General features: G+C 49.6%; 6 protein-coding genes across 6 annotated transcripts; 1 reads left to right on the top strand and 5 right to left on the bottom strand.

The window, feature by feature from the left end:
* Positions 1-318: 318 nt before the first annotated feature.
* Positions 319-2,909, bottom strand: LAESUDRAFT_732618 (multicopper oxidase). The gene is made up of 14 exons (XM_040910274.1): positions 2,683-2,909; positions 2,567-2,635; positions 2,393-2,513; positions 2,228-2,341; positions 2,110-2,173; positions 1,957-2,049; positions 1,745-1,904; positions 1,479-1,682; positions 1,361-1,417; positions 1,099-1,302; positions 928-1,044; positions 747-864; positions 536-690; positions 319-441 (listed from the first exon to the last, which is right to left on the bottom strand). Exons 1-13 carry the CDS (start codon positions 2,836-2,838, stop codon positions 635-637), a joined length of 1,533 nt encoding a protein of 510 aa, XP_040757814.1. The 5' UTR covers positions 2,839-2,909; the 3' UTR covers positions 319-441; positions 536-634.
* A 1,095-nt stretch (positions 2,910-4,004) lies between these two features.
* LAESUDRAFT_764941 (uncharacterized protein) lies at positions 4,005-5,275 on the bottom strand (the record flags this gene model as incomplete). The annotated part of the gene is made up of 3 exons (XM_040913546.1): positions 4,005-4,924; positions 4,985-5,152; positions 5,206-5,275. 3 exons carry the CDS (start codon positions 5,273-5,275, stop codon positions 4,005-4,007), a joined length of 1,158 nt encoding a protein of 385 aa, XP_040757813.1.
* Positions 5,106-6,491, bottom strand: LAESUDRAFT_575813 (uncharacterized protein). The gene is made up of 3 exons (XM_040903017.1): positions 6,026-6,491; positions 5,206-5,442; positions 5,106-5,152 (listed from the first exon to the last, which is right to left on the bottom strand). The coding sequence occupies exons 1-2, from the start codon at positions 6,242-6,244 to the stop codon at positions 5,272-5,274; spliced, it is 390 nt and encodes a 129-aa protein (XP_040757812.1). The 5' UTR covers positions 6,245-6,491; the 3' UTR covers positions 5,106-5,152; positions 5,206-5,271.
* Positions 6,492-6,838: 347 nt separating this feature from the next.
* LAESUDRAFT_764940 (uncharacterized protein) lies at positions 6,839-10,412 on the top strand (the record flags this gene model as incomplete). The annotated part of the gene is made up of 13 exons (XM_040913545.1): positions 6,839-7,104; positions 7,154-7,276; positions 7,327-7,497; positions 7,554-7,707; positions 7,759-7,907; positions 7,962-8,410; positions 8,464-8,878; positions 8,938-9,163; positions 9,214-9,351; positions 9,408-9,524; positions 9,575-9,747; positions 9,799-9,886; positions 9,939-10,412. 13 exons carry the CDS (start codon positions 6,839-6,841, stop codon positions 10,410-10,412), a joined length of 2,943 nt encoding a protein of 980 aa, XP_040757811.1.
* Positions 10,413-10,581: 169 nt separating this feature from the next.
* Positions 10,582-11,693, bottom strand: LAESUDRAFT_709322 (Thioesterase/thiol ester dehydrase-isomerase; the record flags this gene model as incomplete). Its single annotated transcript, XM_040906716.1, has 4 exons — positions 10,582-10,747; positions 10,802-10,902; positions 10,954-11,034; positions 11,085-11,693. The coding sequence occupies 4 exons, from the start codon at positions 11,691-11,693 to the stop codon at positions 10,582-10,584; spliced, it is 957 nt and encodes a 318-aa protein (XP_040757810.1).
* Positions 11,694-19,632: 7,939 nt separating this feature from the next.
* Positions 19,633-19,908, bottom strand: LAESUDRAFT_638140 (uncharacterized protein; the record flags this gene model as incomplete). Its single annotated transcript, XM_040903472.1, has 2 exons — positions 19,633-19,760; positions 19,794-19,908. Coding segments are annotated over 2 exons (243 nt in total), but the record flags the coding sequence as incomplete, so codon positions are not given.
* Between the last annotated feature and the right edge of the window lie 3,127 nt (positions 19,909-23,035).

Raw genomic sequence — 23,035 nt, 5'->3', positions numbered from 1 at the left:
TGACGAGTGGACAGTACAAAGCGTGCGAGTCAGATCCGTCGAGTAGATGGTTGCGCTGAGAAGTGGATGCACGAAGCCTCGAGTACAGAAAGTGTCGGGCCTTTGTGCTGGATAGAAAACTCACAATGTGCGGAGATGGAGGACGGTGGACCAGATCTAACGTGTCTCTGGCGCTCGTGACAACCGCGCGCTGCTTGTTCCTATTTGTTCTTGCAGCGCGTCCTACACGTGACCGTGTTGTGATGCGTCTCTCAATTCAAAGTTCTATTCGTCCAGTAGGAGTTACTAGACCACGTCTTTTGTGCACGACAATATAAAGTACTAGTGTAAAATACAATGGAGCTAGTTGCGTCAACAGCCACGTACCAGGAGACGGACTCAACACCAATGCAGCTTAAATCTTTCCAAAATGGTAAGCTTACACTCAAGTTCGTTGCTTTGCTTTGAGAAAGACGGTTCAGCATATCAACGCAAACGCCGTAGACAGATCTCAAACACCATAGAGAAACTCGATGGTCTGAGAGTTACGGCTTACCAGTACCATCACACCTCGAGCAAGTTCGCTGACAACGTTAAACAAAGCGGCTCATCACGGGCACCATGCCCTTCGGGGACATAACATTCGAGCGTAAAGTTAGTCATCTGAGAGAGGCAACGAGTTGTATATGGGGCATAGCGCATCCCATTCCGCTGAGTGGAGGAATTAAGAACGGAGGAATGTCCTTTCAGCCGCCAAGGGTACTTACGAGGAGGCGTGTCCACCAACGGTGTCGCGTATGTGTCCTCCGCCATGACGACAGCAAATCCTTGGTAGAGGTGGAAGTCGATATGGCAATGTAAGAACCAGGGCCCAGGGTTGTTGGTCTGCGGAGTCATGACACATAGCGATCAGATGATGCAGCCTGACAGCCTGGAGAGAGCGCGCACATCGAACCGGATCGTCACGTTGTCTCCAAGCAGACCAATGTTGACCGTATCACGGCGAACTGGGTCGTCATAGTTGGGTGAGAGCTGACCCGCGCTCCTGACAACCGAGAAAGTATGCTACGGCCACAGAGGTTACGTGGGCTGTCACACTATCAGATGAGAGTTGCTTACACCATGCAAGTGCAGAGGATGTGTCGAGTTCCCTACACCACCCGGCATCGAAATCTCAACGGACTTGTTGGGGGGTAACCCATACACACTGCCCGTAGGCATCAAATCCCATGGGGAGAAGTCGCCGTGCATAATCTGGAGAAGAACGGGAACAGGTGGTGGTATGAAGATGACATTGTTCACAGTGTACAGGCCTGTAGCAGTCTGGAAGAAGCGTATATTTGATTGGGTGGAGAAGAATACGAAAATGAAAAACACATACCTCTGCGAAGTCAAGTTGAATGTTTACGTCTGCACCACCAGGATAGGGCTTTCCGGGCTGGACGGGTGATCGATGACTATCAAAGCACTCGGCTGTTTCAATGGGCACGTATACTTACGACGGGCTTATCACCGTATGCACGGAGATCAGATTCGTTCAGTGGATGATTTGTGTGGCTTGTAGTTTTAGGCTCGTCGTCCGGTGCACCGACGTAGCGGAGGATCGCCATGCCAGGTGGCGGTATAGCCGTTCCTTGATTATCCACTTTCTTTGGAGCCACTGCACGAATCCAATAGTTGCCAATGGTCTGATTTGCCTCTAGCTGTAAACGACATAGAAGCTTTAGCACCAGCGGACAGATCATAGGTAGATAGATGGACGTACAATGAGGGAATAGCGTTGTGCTGCGAAGATTTGAATGGAGTCAATGTCCGGCAATGGTTTCGTATTCTGTCCGTCAGCTTCGATGACGGTGACGGTGTGGTTGTCGATGGTGAAGTTGAGGTAAGCATCGCAAGACATAGAAATGAGGCGGAATCGGTAGCTAAGCAATAAGAAAGTTAGGATCTATACGAAGTTTGATCAAAGGAAGTTACCGTTTCTCTTGAGTCACAGTTATGACGGACAACGGAGAAGTAGTATCGTTCGCTTGCCGTCCCAGACCATTGATGAGAATTGAGTCCACAAGCCTAGCGGGCACGATGTTAGGACAAGATAAAAGAGAGCATATGAGTCTCGACAAGGCGTACGATGGGGAAGCGACCTGTAGTGCAGGTACATGATACCAGTCATTGAGGGTGATGATCGTAGACTCTATTCAGACCCCAGGATTAGCGTATGGCAGAGTAAGACAGCAAAAGTATTGACCGTCATCTATATCGTACAAGTCCGCATACGGATCATCCGGGTCATAGACGATCAATGGACCCCGTAGACCATCACAGTATTGCAAAGTCTCGTGACTGTGATACCAGAACGTCCCTGTAACAGTTGTCTAGCACTGAAGCATCCGGCAATGTCAAGTGCACGTACCAGCTTGATCAGGAACATCGAAGTCATACAAGAAGGAATTGCCAGACGCAATCGGGCACTGAGTTACAAAGGCCGTTCCGTCCTCCGCATTCGAGTGATGTTGGAAGAGTCCATGCCAGTGCTACATCAATCTGCATTAGCAGCGTCAAGCTCGAATCGTATTGAGCACCTTACAACAGTGCTAGTCTTGTTCATCGAAGGATCCTGCAATTCGTTTACGACATTGATCAGGAAGTTATCGCCCTACAGAATATTCAGTCCAGTAGAGCAAGATATAGGAATCAGCGTACCTTCCAGCCGGTTATCGGAGGTCCAGGGGTAATCCCATTTACAAGTACGGCCTCCCGTGTGAAACCATCCGGGGTCACTGGACCATTGGTGAGGGTCAGAATGGTATGAGGGCCGAGTGACGCAGCAGTCCCCATATGAAAAGACATAGCAGTCATAACGGATATGATGATGAAGAAAGGAAGAGTACTGGCCCAGTCAACTAACTTCAATCCGAGAGGAAAGCGAGTTGCATTCTGCAGACACAGTGGCGCGTTCTCGGCATAATTTATACCGTGCGCCACCACACCGAAACCTGCACGTAGGCTCGGTTCTATGATGCAGATGGAAACGTGTGCGCCATAAATAGTGCACACCGAAGCGAAAGAAGGCGGCGACTGCGGGATCTGATCGGGCGGCGACATGGACTACCCATGTAGTCGAGACAGCTACAGCGACATCCGATGCCCGGTGGGTACGGCTTGGCAACGTCCGCTCGCCTTGATCAAATTACAATCCATTGCGTTGCCGTACAAGCGCCTGAGACCCCATACAGAACTATAATTACCCGCGAAGATAAGACACTGCAGGACCATGGAAGTTTCATTTTACTATCAATAGAACGACGTGGACAGCGCACAAGAGGTTCGAGCGTATCGCCCGCGTTGCACGCAACATCTGCGCAGAGCATACAAGATCTGGTCGCTCGAAAGAGCAGCTGTAATACAGCTGTAAGAACCATTCTGCATACGAGTTACTCGCCTTAGGATGAGCTACCGAGGCCAGTTCACTAAAATGTGAGCTATTCCAAATATTGTTGTCTCCGACGCCTCGGATCCTGTATCAAAGATGTCCTCTTCAACTTACACCCGGCATTTCATAGCCGTTTACGTACGTGTTTTACGGAACTGGACTTCGGGTTTCCTCAAGTCCTATGTTACTCTCCGGCGCCGAGCTCAGAGCAAATGGCAGCTGTACTTACGCCCTTGAACAAGTATAGCGTCGAGTCGGGAGTACGAGCTCAAGCATCGTGTATACAGCTCACAAGCGTTTCATGTGCTGTTGTCGACAGACTGCAACAACATTTAGTACCAGAAGCCGCCCATAGTTTCGAGCCGAGAACGCCGCACCTTCGATCTATACTGCTCCGCCATGACAGCGGTGTTTCATGCCAAGAAGTATTTCCAACCTGCTCCGAGCAATTGACTGATTATAGGGGCGAGCGAAGAGTGAAGAACAAATAAATTATGTTATTGAACGAGTCCATGCGCGATCCATCCAGCTGTTTATAAATTGTGTCGAATGGCAGGACGTGGAAAGGGAGATAGGTAAGTGAAGAAAGCTATCACGCATCGTAGATATTCAAACCCGGGTTCAGCCATTCGAAGACTGTGGTTCCCGTGTACTGTGCTCCCCCCACTTCCCCACCGCTGGCAGTGCCGATCCAACGATGATAGATGGTCTCATCCGGATTCTGTCCCAACGATGTCAAATTGAATGCGTACTCGTCCCCGTTTGCAGTGATGTAGCTGAGGATAAAGCCGGTTGGCAAGGTGACATTGGAAGTGGAGTCATGGTACGATCCGTAAGTTGTGATATTACTGAAATCGGTAGTTCTGGAGCCGGCCAGGCTGCACTGGTTTTGTAGGATGACGCCCGACTCGGAAAGGTATCCCGTGCTAAGATTTCGCGTAGAGTTAAGAGGAACGGCGAGAATGCCCGACATGTCGAATGGTCCGACTTGCGCCTGTAAGAAGTACCAGCTGCTGACGACCTCGTTAAGCGGTACAGGAGACCAGTTGGCATCATGATACCCGTTGCCGATGATATCGAAGGCGGTACCGTCGATGCTCAAGTTCACATGAGCTGTGCCACCCGGGATGGTGGTCGCCCAGCCAAGCTGTTCGAATAGGATTTCCTCGGCAGTATTAAGCTGCAAGTCCGAGGACATCGCTGAGTCGAAATAGGCATCCACGGTGCTATTGCAGGCAAAGTGGTGCACGGCGTTTGACTGCAGCTGTATGGTCCCCGACACTCCGAAAGCAGGTGCGGATATTGTCGCAGTAAAGGATGATAGGTCTTCGTCAACGTGAAAACTTCCGACTTCGCCCCATGAACCATGCACAGCGTCATCGCATGAGGTCACGGCGCCAGTGGATGCAGGAAGATTAAAGTTGAAGGCGGTACCATTGGCAAAGATGCCGTTGATCGTGACGTAATATTCGGGGTCAGATGGGTCTCGAGAACCTTCAAGAATAGGATATCCTGGGTACAAATGATCCTCGTGAGATAGGTCTTCAAGTAACGTATGGAAACCTGACACACCTTGGTAAAACAGTACTTCGACGTTGGCAGCAGGATTGTCTCCAACAGGGACTGCGACAGCCTGAGCATACCACCACTCCACAGCAACGTTGCTAACGTTGACGTCAATGTATTGTCCATCGAATGAAGTTGCTTCTCTCCCGAAGCAGTGGCGAACAGATGCGGCGCCTATGAAGCTCCACTTAGCGGCGCGCTACGCAGTGTTCAACGAGAGTACTTACCAGCGGATCCAGTCCAAAGTGCAGTTGCGAAAGCGATTGTAGCGGCACGCCGCATATGCAGGGAAGTCATGAGTTTATACATGAGGGAGTGGGGACACAGGCTGTTGTGAACATGTGAGGACAGCAAGACCTTCTTATACTGTCTGGATATGAGTATGACGAGGTCTGCACGGCCTGCACTGCGGTGTCGATCACGGTGTGCGCGAGGGCACGACCAATTAGCTGACGCCCTTGTATCTAAATGGCCTGGTGAGAGGCTAATACTAGCGGAGCGCAAGAATAGCGGACATAGACACCAGATGCCGTGATGACAATCATGATGGGGAAGGACACCGAAACATGACGACCTCGGTGCGGTACCTGATCTTGCCTCGGAAGCCGTCAATTAGCACATCCCCAAAATCCACCCACGCTCCTAGTAGCCTGGAACAGGGTGCTCGTGAAGTCGCTGCGCAAGCCGGACCGAGCATAGCTTTGAAGAATCGTGAATCTGGAAAGACCCCCGGACCACTAGGTATGCCACAAGGTTGTACACGGATATCTGGACACTGCGGCATCATGGATCCGTTCTCCTATCCATCATGTTTGTGAGATGGTAGTAAAGGGTTTATCCGCCGGATTGCACGTAGCATCCCTGAAATCAGCGGCGATGTTGTTCGCGCCAGTCCCTAAGCAATGCCGGGTATCACGGTCTGAGAAATAAGATGACATGAAGTGTACGCAGACACCATGACAAGACGGAACAGACTCTTTCTGGTCGTCAAACTTCAGTGAAATAGAAGCTACACAGGGATGTTGAATGGATGATTGCGTTACATACAGGAAGGTCTCTAGCACCACGTTTCCGCCAAAAAGGCCTTGATGTGGACATCCACCGGGCATTTTGGTAGCCGCTATGCCCCTGTGTCATAGTATTTGGTTCTGGGAAGGCAATGTATGCAGACTTAGGCAGCGAGGAAGGTATACTCAGGTCCCGGCACGCCGAACTGGAGGAAAGCGCCTGACTAGAAGTTACAATGATGAGATCTCTGCACTGCATAGGAAAGAAGAATATTGTAAGCCTGAATTCTTCAATGCGTGCTCACTGGTGTACGTCGGACGACTGACCCACAACGACAGGCTCATCTCTTCAGACCCAGAATATCCAGGGAATTTCAGTCCGAGTCTACTGATTCGCGCGAGGGCGGCAGACAGCAGGCAGCAAAGAATCTGATCCAATGCCGGATATCACGGTCACCAAAACGTAACGAATGCAACATCGAATGCAACGAGTGGGCAACTGTGGAGGCTGTGGCTGAAGCTAAGACGAACGGAGTAACAGAAAGCGGCGTGACTGATGTGCCTTGGTCACAGAACGATCCGTCACTCGCCGCAACGGTCAAGTTAGTGTGAGTCGAGGGCTTGGTGGCCGAGAACTATAGCTTCAATTCACGGTACAGTGAGGGGCGTATGTTATGGTGAGATAACAAGTCATCGAGTGCAAGGCAAGCATCAAACGTTCCGTATCAGGTGAGCGCCTTCTCGTCAGGACTCAACATCGATTCACAATTCTTTAGCAGTACTTTGCTTCCAGCGTCACAAAGGGAATTATAATCGCATGCTCATAAACTACAGAGTACATCTGTAACCAGCCATGGCGGCCCTACTCTCGTTCCACAAGAGCATACTCGAGAAGCTGCATGACCCCTCTACTAGCGAATTGCTTCTGTTAGCACGCGGTCTAGGTCTTCGAAGGATTGTTTGCAAGCTCCTCCAAATATATGACTCTCCGAACAACCTCGTCCTACTTGTCAACGCCTTTCCCGAAGAGGAATCAGCTATCGGCGAAGAACTGGGCGTCATGGGTTGTCGGAAGCCAGGCCTCCGTATTATCGGCTTTGAAACGGTAAAGAAGGACAGGTAGGTACAGGGGCGGGCCACCAGGATGCATTCCAACTTGTATTTATAGACAGGACCTTTACAAGAAAGGGGGACTCGTATCCTTGACTTCTCAAATATTCACGGTAGACATGCTAACGTCCGACATACCTACGGAGCTTATCACAGGTATCATCATGCTACATGCCGAAAAGTACGTCGCACACTCTTTGCGAGTATTCTTTCCCATTCACATCGCGCAAGGGTGACTCCAACTTCGGCAGAAGCCTTCATTGTGCGCTTGTATCGGGAGAAGAATCAGACTGGCTTCCTGAAGGCATTCTCGGATCAACCTGAGCAGATCACAAGCGGAATGTCTCCATTGAGAACCATACTAAAGGAGCTGCAAATACGCACAGTTCACATATATCCTCGGTAATCAATTCGCATCCAAAAAAGGCGATGCTTCTGATGGGGGCGGCCATCCGCAGGTTCCATGTAGAAGTGAAGCAGTCAATCGACGTGAAGAGGCCAGACTTGGTAGAGTTGGATCAAGAAATGACAGAGTATATGGCCGAAATACATACTGCCATCGTACAATGCATGAGCACTACGCTCTCGGAACTCAAGCGTGCCAATACCTCGGTCAGTATGGTCCATTTGTATCGAATGTCAACGTACTGATGCCATTTGTAGTTGGACCTCGACGACCTAACAATTGACAATGCTTACTTCAGATCATTCGATATGATCGTTCGACGGCTCCTAGATCCAGTATGGCACAAGGTCGGCCCCAGGACCAAGCAACTCGTCAGTGACTTGGCTACATTACGACGCTTACTCACGTGTGTCTTAATGTGCATCATACCTCACGCATGCATGCTGAACCCGACATCCAGTTATCTCCTTACATACGACACTTTCTCGTTTCAATCGTACTTGGACACCTTGATAGCGTCTAACACATTCACAGATTCTGGCGCCGCTCGTCAACACCAATCGCCGTGGATGTTGACGGATGCTGCGAACAATATATTCCTCTATGCGAAGCGGCGATGCTACACAGTCAGCAAGTTGACGAAGAAGACATCTGCAACTCCTCAAGTCACCAGTACGATGGAAGAAGATGAAGCGTGGGCTGTTGTAGATGAACTTGACGGACAGACAGGGAGCTCTCATGCCCGACAACAGGCAACAAAGGCCGGCTCTGAAGAGTCCGCGCGGCCGTATTGGCTCCCTGAGGGCATCGACCCCGTTCTAGAGGAACTTCCTAAATGGACACTGCTCGCAGACGCTCTGCAGGAAATCGAGCAGGAAATGATCAATCGGCAGCCCGTGATGACTTCTCGTAGGCATTAACTATGTCCATATATCCCGAACGACGTTTAAGTACATGACTAGTTTCCCCTGGCACGAACACCGTCCTCATTATGACATCCTCACTGCAAGAGTGCACGCTCCTCAACGAGTTTCTTTCCACAATGGACGCAGATGCTCCTCCCGGCTCTCGCGCGCGCAAGATGATGGAGGAAAGATTACATTTGTACCTATGGTGGAGGAGCAACCTGAGTGGCCGAAAACAAGAAGGAAAGGCGCTTTTTGCGATGTCGAAGAGCAGAAAGGACAGGGATGATGCTGAAAATAATGTGAGCGAGGCGTTGAAGAAAAAGGACCAAGAGAAACGTGAACGGGCTGCGAATAGGAGGCGTGTGAGGGGCGGTATGCCAAGTACAACCTCGACAGGAAGAGACGTCGCGAGCACAGGCCAGCCAGGAGGACCACGCGGAGGAGAGGAAGCAGAACAGCTGGCAGCGTTGTAAGCGTCGATGTCTAGGTTTTTGATAATTGAAACACCACCGATGACCTGCATTCCAGCCTGTCAACACAGATCGACGCCCCTTTACCAGGACGAGCGGAAGAAGACTTGACATCGCTAGACTTCGCCACTGACTTCGACATGCACTACGGTCTGCTGGCGCCCGAACAGACAGTGTTGGTGCGAGCGTACTCTGATGACACGGATGATAGAATGCTCCAAGAGATCCAGCCGCGCTTCATCATAATGTTCGAGCCGAATCTAGAGTTCATTCGGCGTATTGAGGTGCGTTCTTCGCTTGCGAGCAAACACAGTTGATGCCAATGCTGCTCTAGGTCTACAGGAATGCCAATGCTGGATTGGGTGTGCGAGTGTATTTTATGATGTACAGGATGAGCTGCGAAGAGGGCAAGTATCTGACTGGACTGAGGCGGGAAAAGGAGTCGTTTGAGCGACTGATCAAAGAGCGAGGGGTACGCAATTCTAATTTATCTCTACCGGTGGTGGCCGAATGAGGAGCGTGTCACAGTCTATGCTCATGCCCATACTTGAAGACCGAAGACAAGGCTCAGGAGAGTCGCTCCTCAAAACCATAAGCTCGCGGATAGCAGGTGGTAGGAAGGAACTATCCACTGAGCCCTCTCGGGTACGTTCACCGGTCGTCGAGCCATGCAACCGCCTCTGAGATTCTCATAGGTCATTGTCGACATGCGAGAGTTCCGCTCCTCCTTGCCTTCACTGCTCCATGCATCCCACCTGCTCATAACGCCGGTTACGCTGACCGTCGGAGACTACATCTTGACTCCCGACATTTGTGTTGAGCGGAAAAGCATACCGGATCTCGTGTCGAGTTTCAATAGTGGACGCCTGTGAGCTCGTATCGTCTTCTATGACGATTCGTATTGACAGCATTTATCCAGATATACACAATGCGAGTTGATGTCGGCACATTACAAGCAACCGATCCTTCTTATCGAGTTCGAGGAGCACAAGTCATTTTCCCTGGAAGTGAGGGCACAACTCCCGGAAAGCAAATAATATTACTGAAGCGCTTCCACAGGCTGTCGCAGATGTCAAGTCCTACGCAAAACAGACAGGCAAATACCCCACGAAGAAGAAGCCAGGCGGCCCCTCCGAGAACGACACCAGCCTAGCAGCATCGATCCAGTCCAAGCTCGTCCTACTCACGCTGACTTTTCCCCGCGTGCGCATCATCTGGTCCTCCTCGCCCTACGCCACCGCCGAGATCTTCCGCGACCTCAAGGCGAACAGCCCCGAACCCGATCCTGCGAAGGCGGTCACCGTCGGCGCGGAGGAAGACCCAGACGCAGGCGCGGGTGTCAACGCCGTGGCAGAGGAACTATTGCGCACGCTGCCAGGCATCACGGCGAAAAACGTCAAACATGTCATGAGCAAGGTGGAGAGCGTGCGTGCGCTGTGCGAGCTGAGCTTGCCGCAGGTGCAGGAGATCCTGGGCGTGGAGCCAGGCAAGGCATGTTGGGAGTTCATACACAGGGGAGAAAGGAGACGATGACGATAAGACACGTCTTAATGAAGGAATCTTCCGTATGTTGGAAGTAGCAGTTGGAGAAAATGTGATCGTAATCCGTGTATTCCCGCACAACATGCCCATCCATCAACAGAACTGTAGCCAAGAAAATGGAGCACCTGATATCTAAAGCATCTAAAGCAGTCAAGATGTATCATGCTGGCACCACAACAGCAGGAGCGCCACCTGGAACGGGAACAGGTGCAGGAGCGACAGTGCCTTCAGTGATGGGCACTGGTGAGTCGTCTGGCTCGCCGAGCATCTCGCGCAACCTCCGCGTGTCGAGCACCTTAGCATATTTTGGCTGGATGAACAATGCCCTGCGAAACCATGTCAGATATGTCATCAGCACTCAAACGACATAAGAGTCTCACTCTGCCTCCACCAGCGGCGTGCCCTCCATGTCTTCGATAACGCCTGCTACGTTGGACTTGCGTCCCTTCGCTTCGACAAGACGCGTTCGGAGGACAAGGAACTGACACACAATTAGCCAATCCGGTACTTTCGCCAGTGAAAAACAGCTCACCTGATCCGCACGAGTGGGGGCACGATAGTTCAAGCGCAAGTACGCCGTGACGCCAACCTTGTCAGGTAGGTTGAGCAGTGCCTACAGAACGTCTCAGTCTTCAGAGCATGGCACAGTCGCAACGGACTCACCTGACGCCCAAGGCTCTCGTCGAGCAGCGTAGCAAGCAGCCCACCATGCACAATCCCCTCATGGCCGCAGAGGCTACGGCCTACATGTACAAACACCAGGGCCTCACTGTTGTCCTTCTTCGCCCGCACTAGCGGTGGAATCGCCAGCTTGCCGGGCCCATGGAGTGCACCGCCAGTCAAACTGTGCACTCGCCGCTCCAGCGGGATCCTGAGATATGGCCGTGTTTCATACCACTCGTCCGAATTCTCTTGCGTGCGGTGATCTGCCAGCACTGGTAGGTTTTGTAGATCGTCCTCGAGTGAGGCAACGTAGGCTATGTGGTTCGGGTCTTCTGGATGTAGAGGCGGAGGAGCTGGGCGGGGAGAGATGAATGCTGCGACTGACGGTGGGTATAGAGAGCCAACAGAATAAGCAAGCGCAGCGATGCTGCTGTAGGTGGAGAATGTGCGGATGTATCTAAAGATCGTCGAAGAGGACCAGGACGAAGAGGAGCTTGAGCCTGTCGAAGTCGAAGCAAAGCGTTGCGCGGTCCGTCTAGATAGTCGTAATGAGATGTCTATGTTGGCATTCCGACGTGCAGCAGAAGTTAGGGCAAGTCTTCGGAACATCGTAGCGCTTCTGGCGGATGCGGTGCTCCCACTGTTCAGGATGCCTAAAATGATGTAGTCTACAATTTCCTCAGCACGTCATAACAATGAAAGCGCATTCATGTCACACTTACTTGTGGATAGCTGCGAGTGGTGTTTATAGACGGGCTGTGTTGCACTATGGATTGTAGCGGACGGAAAGTTCAGGCCAGTTTGTAAGACTTCCCACAACGCACTTATATCCAACTTCTACGTGACTTGGAGGGAAAGACTCCTTAAAATCTTGAGCAGATTCAGCGGACGGAGGCTGAAGAACGAGGGCAGCTCGCAAGTCGAAGAGAATAAGTTGTCTCGGACACAGTAAGGCTTTTATCTCATCAGCTTCGTCCGAGCGGCCGCTCGTCCAAGCTTCATCCTCATCCTCTGCGTTGCACACAACGTATAATTGAACACAGTGACCGCCACCTTCTGAGCACAAACTCTTGAATCAAAAACACGACTGTCGCCTTTGCCTCGCATTCACAGAAATGGCGAGTACGTCTCAGAACTCCGCAACGGTTCCGAATGACCCTAGTCATTCGGGTTATAGGGAGCTATTCAATGCAGAGCGTGTGATTACATTATCATGACCCCCGCTGCCCGCTCCACAATTGTGGCTGAACGCGCACCCCGTTTCTGCTTTCCCACGGGTGTGGCTGCTGCTCTGTTGTTCGCGGCGGGGCGTGTCTCCTCTATGTCGGCACCTGTGTAACTGGTTCTTAGTGGCTGTTGTGGACCGGTATCTTTTATTTGCTGTTCGCTGTGCACGTCATCCGTCTGTTGTTGTCCGTTGCTCGGCCATTTGTCTCGCCTGCAACTGGTTTTTATGTGAACGGTAGATGAATCCCACATGTCTGTTGAAAAAACGGCCGCACGAGCTTTGGCCGCCGCACGAAAATGGAGCAGTATCCCGCCGCCTGCATTTACGAAAACGACCTCGTCATGATAGAGTGCACCATCACTCGCTTCAAATGCGACGCTAATGGCGATGCCGTCTACAAAGATGGATGGAAACATTGGCATGCACAACTTGAACTCCTCACCGTCACCAAACTCGTCGAAGGACTGGAACCGACGATCAAACATCAGGTCAAAATACAGGACGACGACGTCCGCATCTGACTGATTATCTCTACGTCCTTCGTTGATCTTCACTTCATTGACTTTCACTATGTTCGAACTACTCGTATCTGTTCTGTTATGAACTCCTCGTTTATCCTCTATATAACGCTTGTAATCTATCGTCTGTATATCGCGAACTATCCTGATTTGTCTCTCGTTTTGTACTCAATCCTCTCTATACCGCGAACTATATCTTTCTCTCGTAACGCCGTGCCTCCGAATTATCCGCCGGTCATTCGGACCCGGGTGTGCGGACGCAGCGCCGACACCCCCAAGTAGTTCGTCCAGGCTCCTCCACAGCCTTACTTCGGGAGTTTGGGGGGGGGGGGGCTGAATACTAAGGGCAGGTAGGACTGTGCCACATCTCAGCCACCCTTCAGCCACAGTTTCATACTCCGACTCATTTCAAACTCCACAATCTTAATCGCCCCCCACTCCCTACGACGGCTGCAACAAATCATGTGTAAACAACGGAGCGCAGGAGTGAGCCTTCCCAATTGAGCAACCCCATTTATTATTATATAGGCGCCCACTCTCGTAATTTCTTTGGATGTCATTACACTGTTGTTCTCCAGCAATGCTCACAGCCTCAACTATCAATGCATTGTTGCATATGTTTCAACAAAATTGTACATCTCTCTCTGAGCTTCTGGTTGCTCTTCTATCAGACAGAGGCTTCGAAAGCCATCAATCTCTTGATGATCTGGCAGTAAACACACATAAAATCCTTGTGTTATGAAGCGTTCCCTGCTAGAACGTTCAGAACCACGTGTGCTTTCTCACACGTACTAGTCCACAATGTGGACAGAGACTTAGACATAGAATATACCTAACATCTCCAATAGTCAGGCAGACTATTAGCAGGGTTTATAGTGTGGTCAAGCCTAGTAGACGATGTAGCAGTGAGGTCCTCACTCTACCCTTGCTAGGCCTTGGCCGCTACAGCTACTGCACGTTCACCCGCAGGTTACTAGGTTCACTGTTCTGACTCTAGCAAGCGTACGAGCTTACTACCTCTTAAAAGCGAGTACGATTGCATGAGGGTTCTAGAACTGAGAACGTTCAGAGTCACAAGTGGAAGAGGTTATCTTCCAGCTGCTGCTCCACCTCTTTATATAGTCGCAGACCTATAGTCTGGGGTACTAGTACAAGGGGTCCTCTACAGCTATTTATAGAGTAAATGAAATAGACTGAGACAAATACTAACCGCTGCGAGCCAAGTAATTGGTGAGCTAATGTTAGTACAGGTGAAATAGAAACCTGAAACACGAAGGTCTGGTTTGCATAACCTGAGTGAGTCAATCGTAGAAACGAAAACTGCTAACCCTAAAATATGTCCACAAGACCTATGACCCATAAATAGTAAGTGTCATGTGCAACGTAAACTGTCACATGACCATGAAGCGCTGAAACTGTAACACAAGCTCCCCCTTCCAACCGGCAAGACCCTTGACGACAACTCACCAAACTAGCCCATCAATGTCCCCCGCGAACACCTACGTGGTTATAGACTGGGATGGTAGTGTGGGGTACAACCTCCCAACCATCGTCAAGATCCTCTTGGGGCTGAGGATGGAACTCGGTAGGTGCCCAGTGCGAGATGGATCCGTCTTCATAGAGGACCGCCTTCAGTGCTTCGACACCGTCGGTGAGCCATCCAGGCCGCTCGATCATGGCAACGAGGGGTTGGAAGATGACTGGCACGAACTCACAAGGTGTCTTGGCGTCTCCATAGCAGACTTGATCGGAGAATGTCCTGAATAGTTCAACCTCGTATTGCTCGATGCCTTCTTCCTTGCCCGTGAAGCGAACACTGATGACGCGCGTCCGGTTGGGTGTTGGATGCCAGTCGTGCATGCCTGGGATGGGTGGTGGATAGAGAAGAGCGACCCATTAACTGAAGATGCGATGAGGTGAGTCTTCTGAGTAGAGGTGCCAGGCGACCTTCTGATTGTCCCAAGTGAAGACGAAGGCATAGAAGGTGGCAAAGTCGCCCGTGCCCGTACGATGGATGTAGAGACGATGGCCATCGCATTCCATGAGGAATGTTAGTGGCATGGCGATGAAGACATCGTAGGATGATGCTACATCTGGGGCGATGAGCGATATCTGTCCTGCCGCTGGGTTGCTCGAAGACTTGACCGTTCGAGCATACCTTATCTGCTCCTTGATGGTGTCAGCCAGCGCAAGTTGCAATCCGTCCTCAGGTGGGTCATTGTAGGGGTAGGTGGCACCATTACGACGGGGGTAGCCAGGTCATTCATCGTCGGCATTCCTTGCCTGTTCATTGTCGTCACCCCAGGCTCTCCCCGTTGTCCAAGACCCTCCCGTCGTCCAACGACCTGTCTCATCTTCATCGTCTCCCCAACGTGCACTCCTCCATGAGTCAGCCAGTGCTTCATTACTAAGGTTGTTCAGAAGCGGGAGTTCATCTCCATCGTTATCTAGGAGTAGTCCTGGCTCCGATGCGCTGCGAGTGATGGTGGTGGTGACACGAATGTTGAGCGACATTGGTAGAAGTGGTAGAGCAGGGCAGTTCTCTTTGTCCCAAGGGTAGATTTCCTCATAGAGTTCCCACTCAAGTAGGAGGAGGTGATGGTCTAGTAGAGGGAAAGGAGGGCCACTACTTATACCTTCGAGCAGCCGTTCCTCTTCTTCATACCAGTCCGTGATGTGAATGTTCGCCATTCCTGTACGTTCTTCCGCTGGTATTGTCACTGTCCTTGATACGGTACTGTGTACGACACTGAATACATCCAGAGTGAATGAGAGTGCTGCCGGTAAGATATCAAAGTGTAGCGGATGATCTAGAGCGTACGATGGTGGGAGGATTCCCACTGGAAGCCCGGCGTAGATGGCTGTGAGGATAGTTCGGCGTCAATCTGGCTCTAGCCGGGGCAGGTGAAGTTCCTTCGTTAGGTACATTGGGTAATTCATTCTCATGAATGTTCCCCATGTTCCGTCTAGGTCGATATCGACGTCGTCCTCTAGTGTTACCTTCAGCTTGTCCATTTGGAATGGAAACGGGTAAGGAATTCTGATTAGCCCGCTGGAGCGAGGGGTTAGATATGGCTGTCGTCGAGTTGACCTGAAGTCATCCAGGAGGTGGACTTCGTGGACGTTGTCCGCTCTCTGGATGAGATGGTCCATCATGGTTTGGATGGGTCGTGTTGAATTCAACGTTGGTATGGTTGAAGTCGGCAAGATCCTCGATGGCGAATCCAGCCCCTCTGATAGCGAGATAGACTCCGAGTTGTTGGAAGACCTGGTAGCGATGGTCGTGAGAGGAGTGGGATTCGACGTCTTCGAGAACTTTGATAAGATGGGTAAAAGTGGTGATAGCAGATTTGAGAAACTCGGGATGTTGCACGGGCATTGGGGCATGGACTGAGGGTTCAGGCCAAGTTGTGCTCCCTTTTATACTCATTCAGCAGCTCTCCTGCATTGCCCATTTCTGTCTCTTTTACCCACGACCTTTTGCTGAGTGGATACCCAGCCCATTTTACCAGATATTCATTCTTGCTGCACCGTAGTCGATGTCCAATTATAGACTCAATTTCAAATTCTTTCTCTCCTTCGATAAGATTCGGAGGTGGTGTTGAATAACTTTCCCCATGTGTACTGGTCTGCCGATACGGCATAAGCAACACAGCATGGAACACCGGATGGATCTTCCATGTTGCAGGAAGGTCTAACTTGAACGAGAGTGGTCCCAGAACCTCCTTGATCCTGAATGGTCCTTCTCGCTTCGGTGCTAGCTTGTTCGATTTGTAAGGTCTTTTCAAATTGGTGGCTTCCAGCCAGACCTTATCTCCTTTCTTGAACATCGGAGATCCTCCTTTGATTCTGGCAGCTACACGGGCTTTTGCCTTAACAATTCCTTCTGTGGCCTCCTTGCGGACCATGCTGAGAAGCTTGAGTCTTGCATCCACGTCGGGGATCTCGTCCTGAGGAAACAGTTCTGGCATTCCTCGGGGCTCGTAGCCATACCATATTTCAAATGGTGACTTTTTTTGCCACTGAATGAGTATGAAGATTGTGCGTGAACTCTGCTTCGAATAGGAATTGATTCCATCGATGCAGTTGCTCTGCACAATACATTCGAAGATATATTTCCAGTTCTTGATTCATTCGCTCCATTTCGCCATCCGTTTGTGGATGGTAGGCTGTGCTCATGGCCAACTTAATCTTGAGGGCTGTGCACAGCGCTTGGAATACTTTGGATGCAAATTGTGTTCCACGATCAGAGATGATCTTGTCGGGTAGCCTGAAGTGTTTCCAAACTTGTCGTCTGAATAGCTCGGCGGTTTCTGAAACAGTGATCGTTTTCTTGCAGGGACATAGAATTACCCCCTTACTAAGCCCATGGTCTACCACGACCATTATTGAATCGAAGCCTTCGCTTTTCGGTAGATCAGTAATAAAATCCACGCTGACCTGCTTGAAGGGTAGCGCATTGAGCGAGGGGCCGATGGGCTGTAGTGCAACTTTGACCTTGTTTCGAACAGCTTTGGATTGCTGACATGTGGCACATTCATAGACGTAACTTTGGATGAAGCGATACATTCCTGGCCACCAAAAGTCTCTGCGCACTAGTTGGTGCGCATAACCCAGATTCCCGGATGACCATGAGGAGTGGCCTCATGGTATCGCCGAACAATTTCCTTCTTCAAGGCCATATTGTTTGGGACATATACGCGTCCATGGATGGTGATTAAACCATTGTCAGCATCCTTGATGTCGTTCTTTGTCATTCCTCATGGGACTGGAAGTTCTTCCATTAGGCCGTCCTGGTACGCAAGTATCGATGGGTCTTTTGTTAGTGCTTGTCGGATTTGTTCTGCCATATCTGTATCGATAGCACCAATAAAGAGATCATCTGGTAGCAGGATTGCAGGTGACTTGTTGTCCTGTCGATTGTCTAATTTAGACAACCGTGAAAGCACGTCCGCTTGCACCATTTGTTGTCCTGGCGTATGGACAATCTTGTAATTGAACATAGACAAGAAAAGTTGCCACCTTCGCTGTCTTGGGTTCAAGTCCTGCGGTTGCCTGAAGTACGTCAGATTCTTGTGATCTGTGCATATGAGGAATGGCTCCTTTGTTCCATCGAGATAGTGTCTCCATTCTTTAAGTGCACGGATGATTCCTAGAAGCTCCTTATCATAGATTTGATAATTTCGTTCCGGATCAGAGAGCGACTTGGAATAATATGCACAGGCATGGAGGTCGCCATTATCGTCCTTCTGCATGAGAACTGCTCCTGTAGCGAAGTCCGATGCATCGGTTTCGATGACAAAAGACTTGTCTTTGTCTGGCATAATCAGTATTGGTGCCTTGCCAAACTCGTTTTTGAGATAGTCGAAAGCGGCTTGTTCTTTGCTTGTCCAATGGAACACATTCTCGCCCTTGATCTTAGTAAGATCAATTAAGGGTCTTGCGATTTCAGAATAGTTCCGGATGAACTTTCGATAGAAGTTGGCGAATCCTAGAAATGCTCGCACTCCTTTTATGCCAGTCGGGGCTTCCCATTTGATGAACCCATTGAATTTTGCTGGATCCATCTGAAGTCGTCCTGGAGGAGAACCAGTCCTAGGAAGTCAGTGCATGTAGTCTTGAACACACATTTCTCCAGCTTGAGATAGAGGTCATTGTCGACCATCTTCTTAATGACTCGTTCAAGCTTCTTTTCCAACTCCTTTTCGCTTTCGGCAAGGATGAGGATATCATCCAGATAGCATAGTAACCATTCTTCGGCGATTTCTTCTGCAAATATTTCGTTCATCATTCGCTGAAAGGTTGCCGGTGCATTGCACATTCCGAAGAACATGACCGTGGATTCGAATAATCCATGCTTGGTGATGAAGGCAGCCTTCCACTCGTCTCCTTGACGAATTCGGACATTGGTGTATGCTCCACGAATGTCAAGCTTCGCGAAATACTTGGCATGGCGGAGTCGATCCATTAGGTCCGATATAAGTAGGAGTGGATAGGCATCCTTAATCGTTCCTTCATTTGCATAGCGGTAGTCCTGGCATGGACGTAACCCACCGTCTTTCTTTCCTACAAAGAAGAAAGGTGATGCCATTGTGGATTGCGAAGGACGAATATATCCTTTCGCAAGGTTTTCGTTGATAAAGACATTCATAGCTTCTTCTTCCAGCTTTGATAGATTATAGACCTTTCTTCGTTTAGGAACAAAGTCCGGCTTGAAGTCTATGTTGTGATCGTAAGATCTATGCAGTGGTAACCGTTCCGATGCTTTTTCTTCGAAAATCCGCTTGTACTTGAGAAGATACGATGGTATCGTTACTTTCTTCTTTGAGTTCTTCTTTTCTTCGAGTGCTTTCTTTTGTGTGAGTTCCTGTGCCTTGTTTGATGCCTTCCATAAGATTCCATCTTTCTTTCTTGTTTGATGGGGATCTTTCTTGGCATTCATTCATCGCAGTGCAAGATACTGCATCTTCCTTTCTCTGGCCGAGCGACATTCTTTTTCTTCGAGCGTAACTTCTTGGAGTATGCCAGTATCAGGTTGATAGGCGAAAATAGCTTCTTTTTCTCCTATTTCCTGATCCTCCAAGTATGGTGCTCCTTTTATGTATGCAAGCAAGAGGTCCGAGTCAACGGTTCCTGCTTCATCTGGTACGGGATCGACATCAGACCAGTCGATCCTTCTCAAGGTTCGCTTGGCTTTGGCTTTCTCCTTTTTGGTGATTGGAAGACGAACAGTGTTTTCATCTTTGAAAAGCCATGGTTCCTCGTTTGGTACATCTTCTACATATTGACAGACCTTGACTTCACCCGTTTGCCAATTGATAATCAGGTTGTGATCATGAAGCCACGTATTGCCAATGATCACGTCTTCTTTTCCTAAGTCGATGACAAGGAAGTCATCATTCCATTCGTACATTCCTGCATGAACAGTTCCTTTGAATTGTTGGTTTGTAGAGTTGATGGGACTTCCATCGACACTGCGAATCTTGACTTCCTTCTGCAATTTGAGAAGATGGAGTCCGGCTTTCTTTGCAAACGATTCATTGATGAACATTCCTTTTGCTCCAGAATCGACTAAGGCTCTTGCTGGAATACTTCGGGTTCTTGTGCCATCATAATCTTGGAAGACGATATTGAGGTATATTTCGCTTCCTCATTTGATATCGCCTCGTATGATTACTTCCTCGGGGACTGTTTCTTTATCTGGGTGCCACGAGATCCCAACGTGCACCCAATTCCAAAACCCTCTGAATCGTCTTTTTCCATGGGTGGTGGATATCGGCGTGCATATTCATATCTGTCTGGATTGTTTCCGAATTCCAGAAGATCGTCAAGATGGGGCATTGTCATGTTACGTTTCTTAATACGGTCTCCTCGCATTTTGAGTGCATCTTCCCGTTGTATTCTGGCAAGTTCTTCTTTGGGGATGAATCTTCAAACCACATATGACTCTTCTTCTGAGTCGCTGGATTCATCCTTGGTTCGCCTGATTTTACGAACTGTTTTGGTTTTAACAGGATGAGTTCTTCGTACCCTGTGAACAACCATTTCTTGTTCAGATACTCCCTCAGAGTCTGATGATTGAGATTCAGATTCAGATTCTTCCGATGATGAGGATTCCGATTCTTCCTGTTCCGACTCCTCTGAGTTATCCTCAGAGTCACTTTCCTCGACCCTCTTTACTCGTCGTCATTTCTTCTCCGTTCTCTTGGAGTAAGATTTAGTCAGCTTGGAAGTCTTTCTTTGTCTGCCAGATCCGGAGTATTTCTTCGTCCTGGGACTGGACATCTTGGTCTTGGCATACGAAGTTGTCTTTCCTGAACGATCTGGTGCCGGATCATATTCTGGACTCGTGCATTGTGCAGCGACGTGTCCTGACCTTCCCGCAGTTGTAGCAGAGTCCTCCCACAGAACATTTCTGATGGGTTTCTGGGGAGATCCGGTCAACGTCCATGGTGTCAGGGTCCTTCTCCGTCCTTCTTCCGCTTCCTGAAGAGTCTGAGATGAACTTGAAGATGTTTGTCTTTCTGCTGTGAATGTCCTGGAGGTCCTTGACCTTTCTTGCGGCCTTGCATGCTGCTGCATAGGTCGTTGGTGGACTTTCGGTGATGAAGACTTTTTCTGCAAGTTTCTCATTAAGGCCTCGCTTGAAGTGGATGAGCTTGGCATATTCGTCGTCGATTTCAGCATATCGGTAGAGGATATCGAGATTTCCGATATACTCGTCGACGGTTTGCTTGTCCTGCTTGTACTTTCCTTCAAGATGTACTTGCTAAGCTTGGTCCTTGGTTGCAACACCTCCATAATTTTCGGTAAGCGTCATCTTGAAATCTTGGTACGTCCCAAGATTGCTGTGTTTTGCCATTTGGTTGGCTTCCCATGACTCGGCCCACTTTCCTGCTGTGGATGAGGAGTCGATTTGAGAGAGGATGAAGGCAATTTTGCTGAAGTCATCATTGTAGACTCCCGTGTTTGCCTGTAGGTATCGTTCCATGTTTGGGAGGAACGATGCATATTCTCGTTTGTCTCCCTTAAACTCCTTGATTTTTCCCATCTTCTTTTCCCGTGCCACTGGCTGCCTGGGAATTGCTCCCTGGTATTGTGCATAGAGTCCCAAGGCTTGTTGGTACTTGTTCCAGATGGCGTCGGTGCAAGTTCCGGGATAGACTGGTGGTCCGAGAGCCGGGTTGTATCGTGCATGTGTGGCCATACTTCCTGAGAACTGGAAGCTACCAGTTGGTCTTGATCTGGTTGAAACTGAACGTGTGATTCCAGGCACGTTGGGTAGGTGGGGTGGCTGGTCCCTTCTAAGATGTGTGATTCCTGGATAATCTGGTCGAGTAGTACTGTCCGAGATAGATCTCTCGAGTGGAACTGCTCTTGTTCCGAGAGGATTAACCGGCTGTAATCCACCGGTTTCCTGTGAACGCCCTTCCTGTCATTCAACTTGGATTGCTTCTCCTCGTGGAAGTTCTGTTGCTTCATCAAAGGCTCGTAAAGATTCTTCGTCGAAGTTTTCGCTTCCACGAAGAACTTGTCTTATTTCTTCGATCTCACCCTCGAGCTGCTCTAGCCTCAGGTGATCTGTTGGTTCGTAGGCTCGTCCTAGCCTAAATTGAAGTCGAAGTTGAACCGCTTCTGTCGACTTTTTGTCATAGAGGTCTGTTAACTCCTCTGTGGTGGCGTCACTGAGTGTAAATGGTGGTACTTCTTCGTCAGAAGTCACCGGTCGTGTTTCTGGTGTATCTTCCTCAGATACTTGATCGTGTTCCCGTGGAGCACTCGTTTTGAATCTTGTCTTGTCCTAAGATTCCTTAATTGCCTTCCCTGGGAAGGGCTTTAGCACATCTTCAATGTGTGCCTCAGATGAGGGCTTCTCTTCTGGATTACCACACGAGTAATCGCTAGTGCTTGAGTTCGTTCCTGTAACAAGAACTCCGCACTCCTGCCTTTTGATCTTTGGTGGCCCTTAACCAATCTTGTACGCCTTTTGATTTGCCTGGTAGCATCAACCAGTCGGAGTCCTAGTCTTCTTTTCTAGACCTCGGATATCCTGTGCTCACTTTTTAAAGTGCCCAGCTAGTTACTTCGAACTCCTGCCTACTCCCGTTTGAGCGCTTGAGCGTTCTGGCTTTTGATTCCCTCTGCTTGGTGTCCTATAACCAATTGTCCTTCCTATCCACATTTTCTCGATTGAAAACTGGCCTCGGCAAGGTCTGGGTGCCTTCTTTCAGTGGCCCTTAACCGGCGTCTTCTGTATACCCAGCGCCTCCGGTGAGGATGGGGCTCAAGTCGACACTGCCTTCGGCAGGTTCCTTGCCACAACAAGTACCCAGGTTCCATTTCTCCGAGAATCTCCTGTCTGGCGAAGTACCATAGCAACGGCTACTTCAGAGTGGTTCTCCCTGTTTTTCCCTCTATGGGTGAAGTACCATAGCGACAGATACTTCAGAGTGGTTCTCCCTGTTTTTCCAAGTGGTGCAGAGGCTGCAACGTGCACCGAGTTTTCTAGAATTGGATACCCCTGTTTGAGGACTTGATGGAATTTCTTTTTCTGTAGCGTCCAAGTAGACCCCACTTCTCGTAAGTGGTTCTAAACCTAAACAGGTTGATCTATAGAAAAACCTCTTCCAAATGTTATGAAGTGTTCCCTGCTAGAACGTTCAGAACCACGTGTGCTTTCTCACACGTACTAGTCCACAACGTGG

This window comes from Laetiporus sulphureus (genome assembly GCF_001632365.1).
Source record: "Laetiporus sulphureus 93-53 unplaced genomic scaffold LAESUscaffold_94, whole genome shotgun sequence".
Classification (NCBI taxonomy): Eukaryota; Fungi; Basidiomycota; class Agaricomycetes; order Polyporales; family Laetiporaceae; genus Laetiporus; species Laetiporus sulphureus.
Note: the sequence above shows the minus strand (reverse complement) of the source record. Positions and strands in the feature narration are given on the sequence as shown.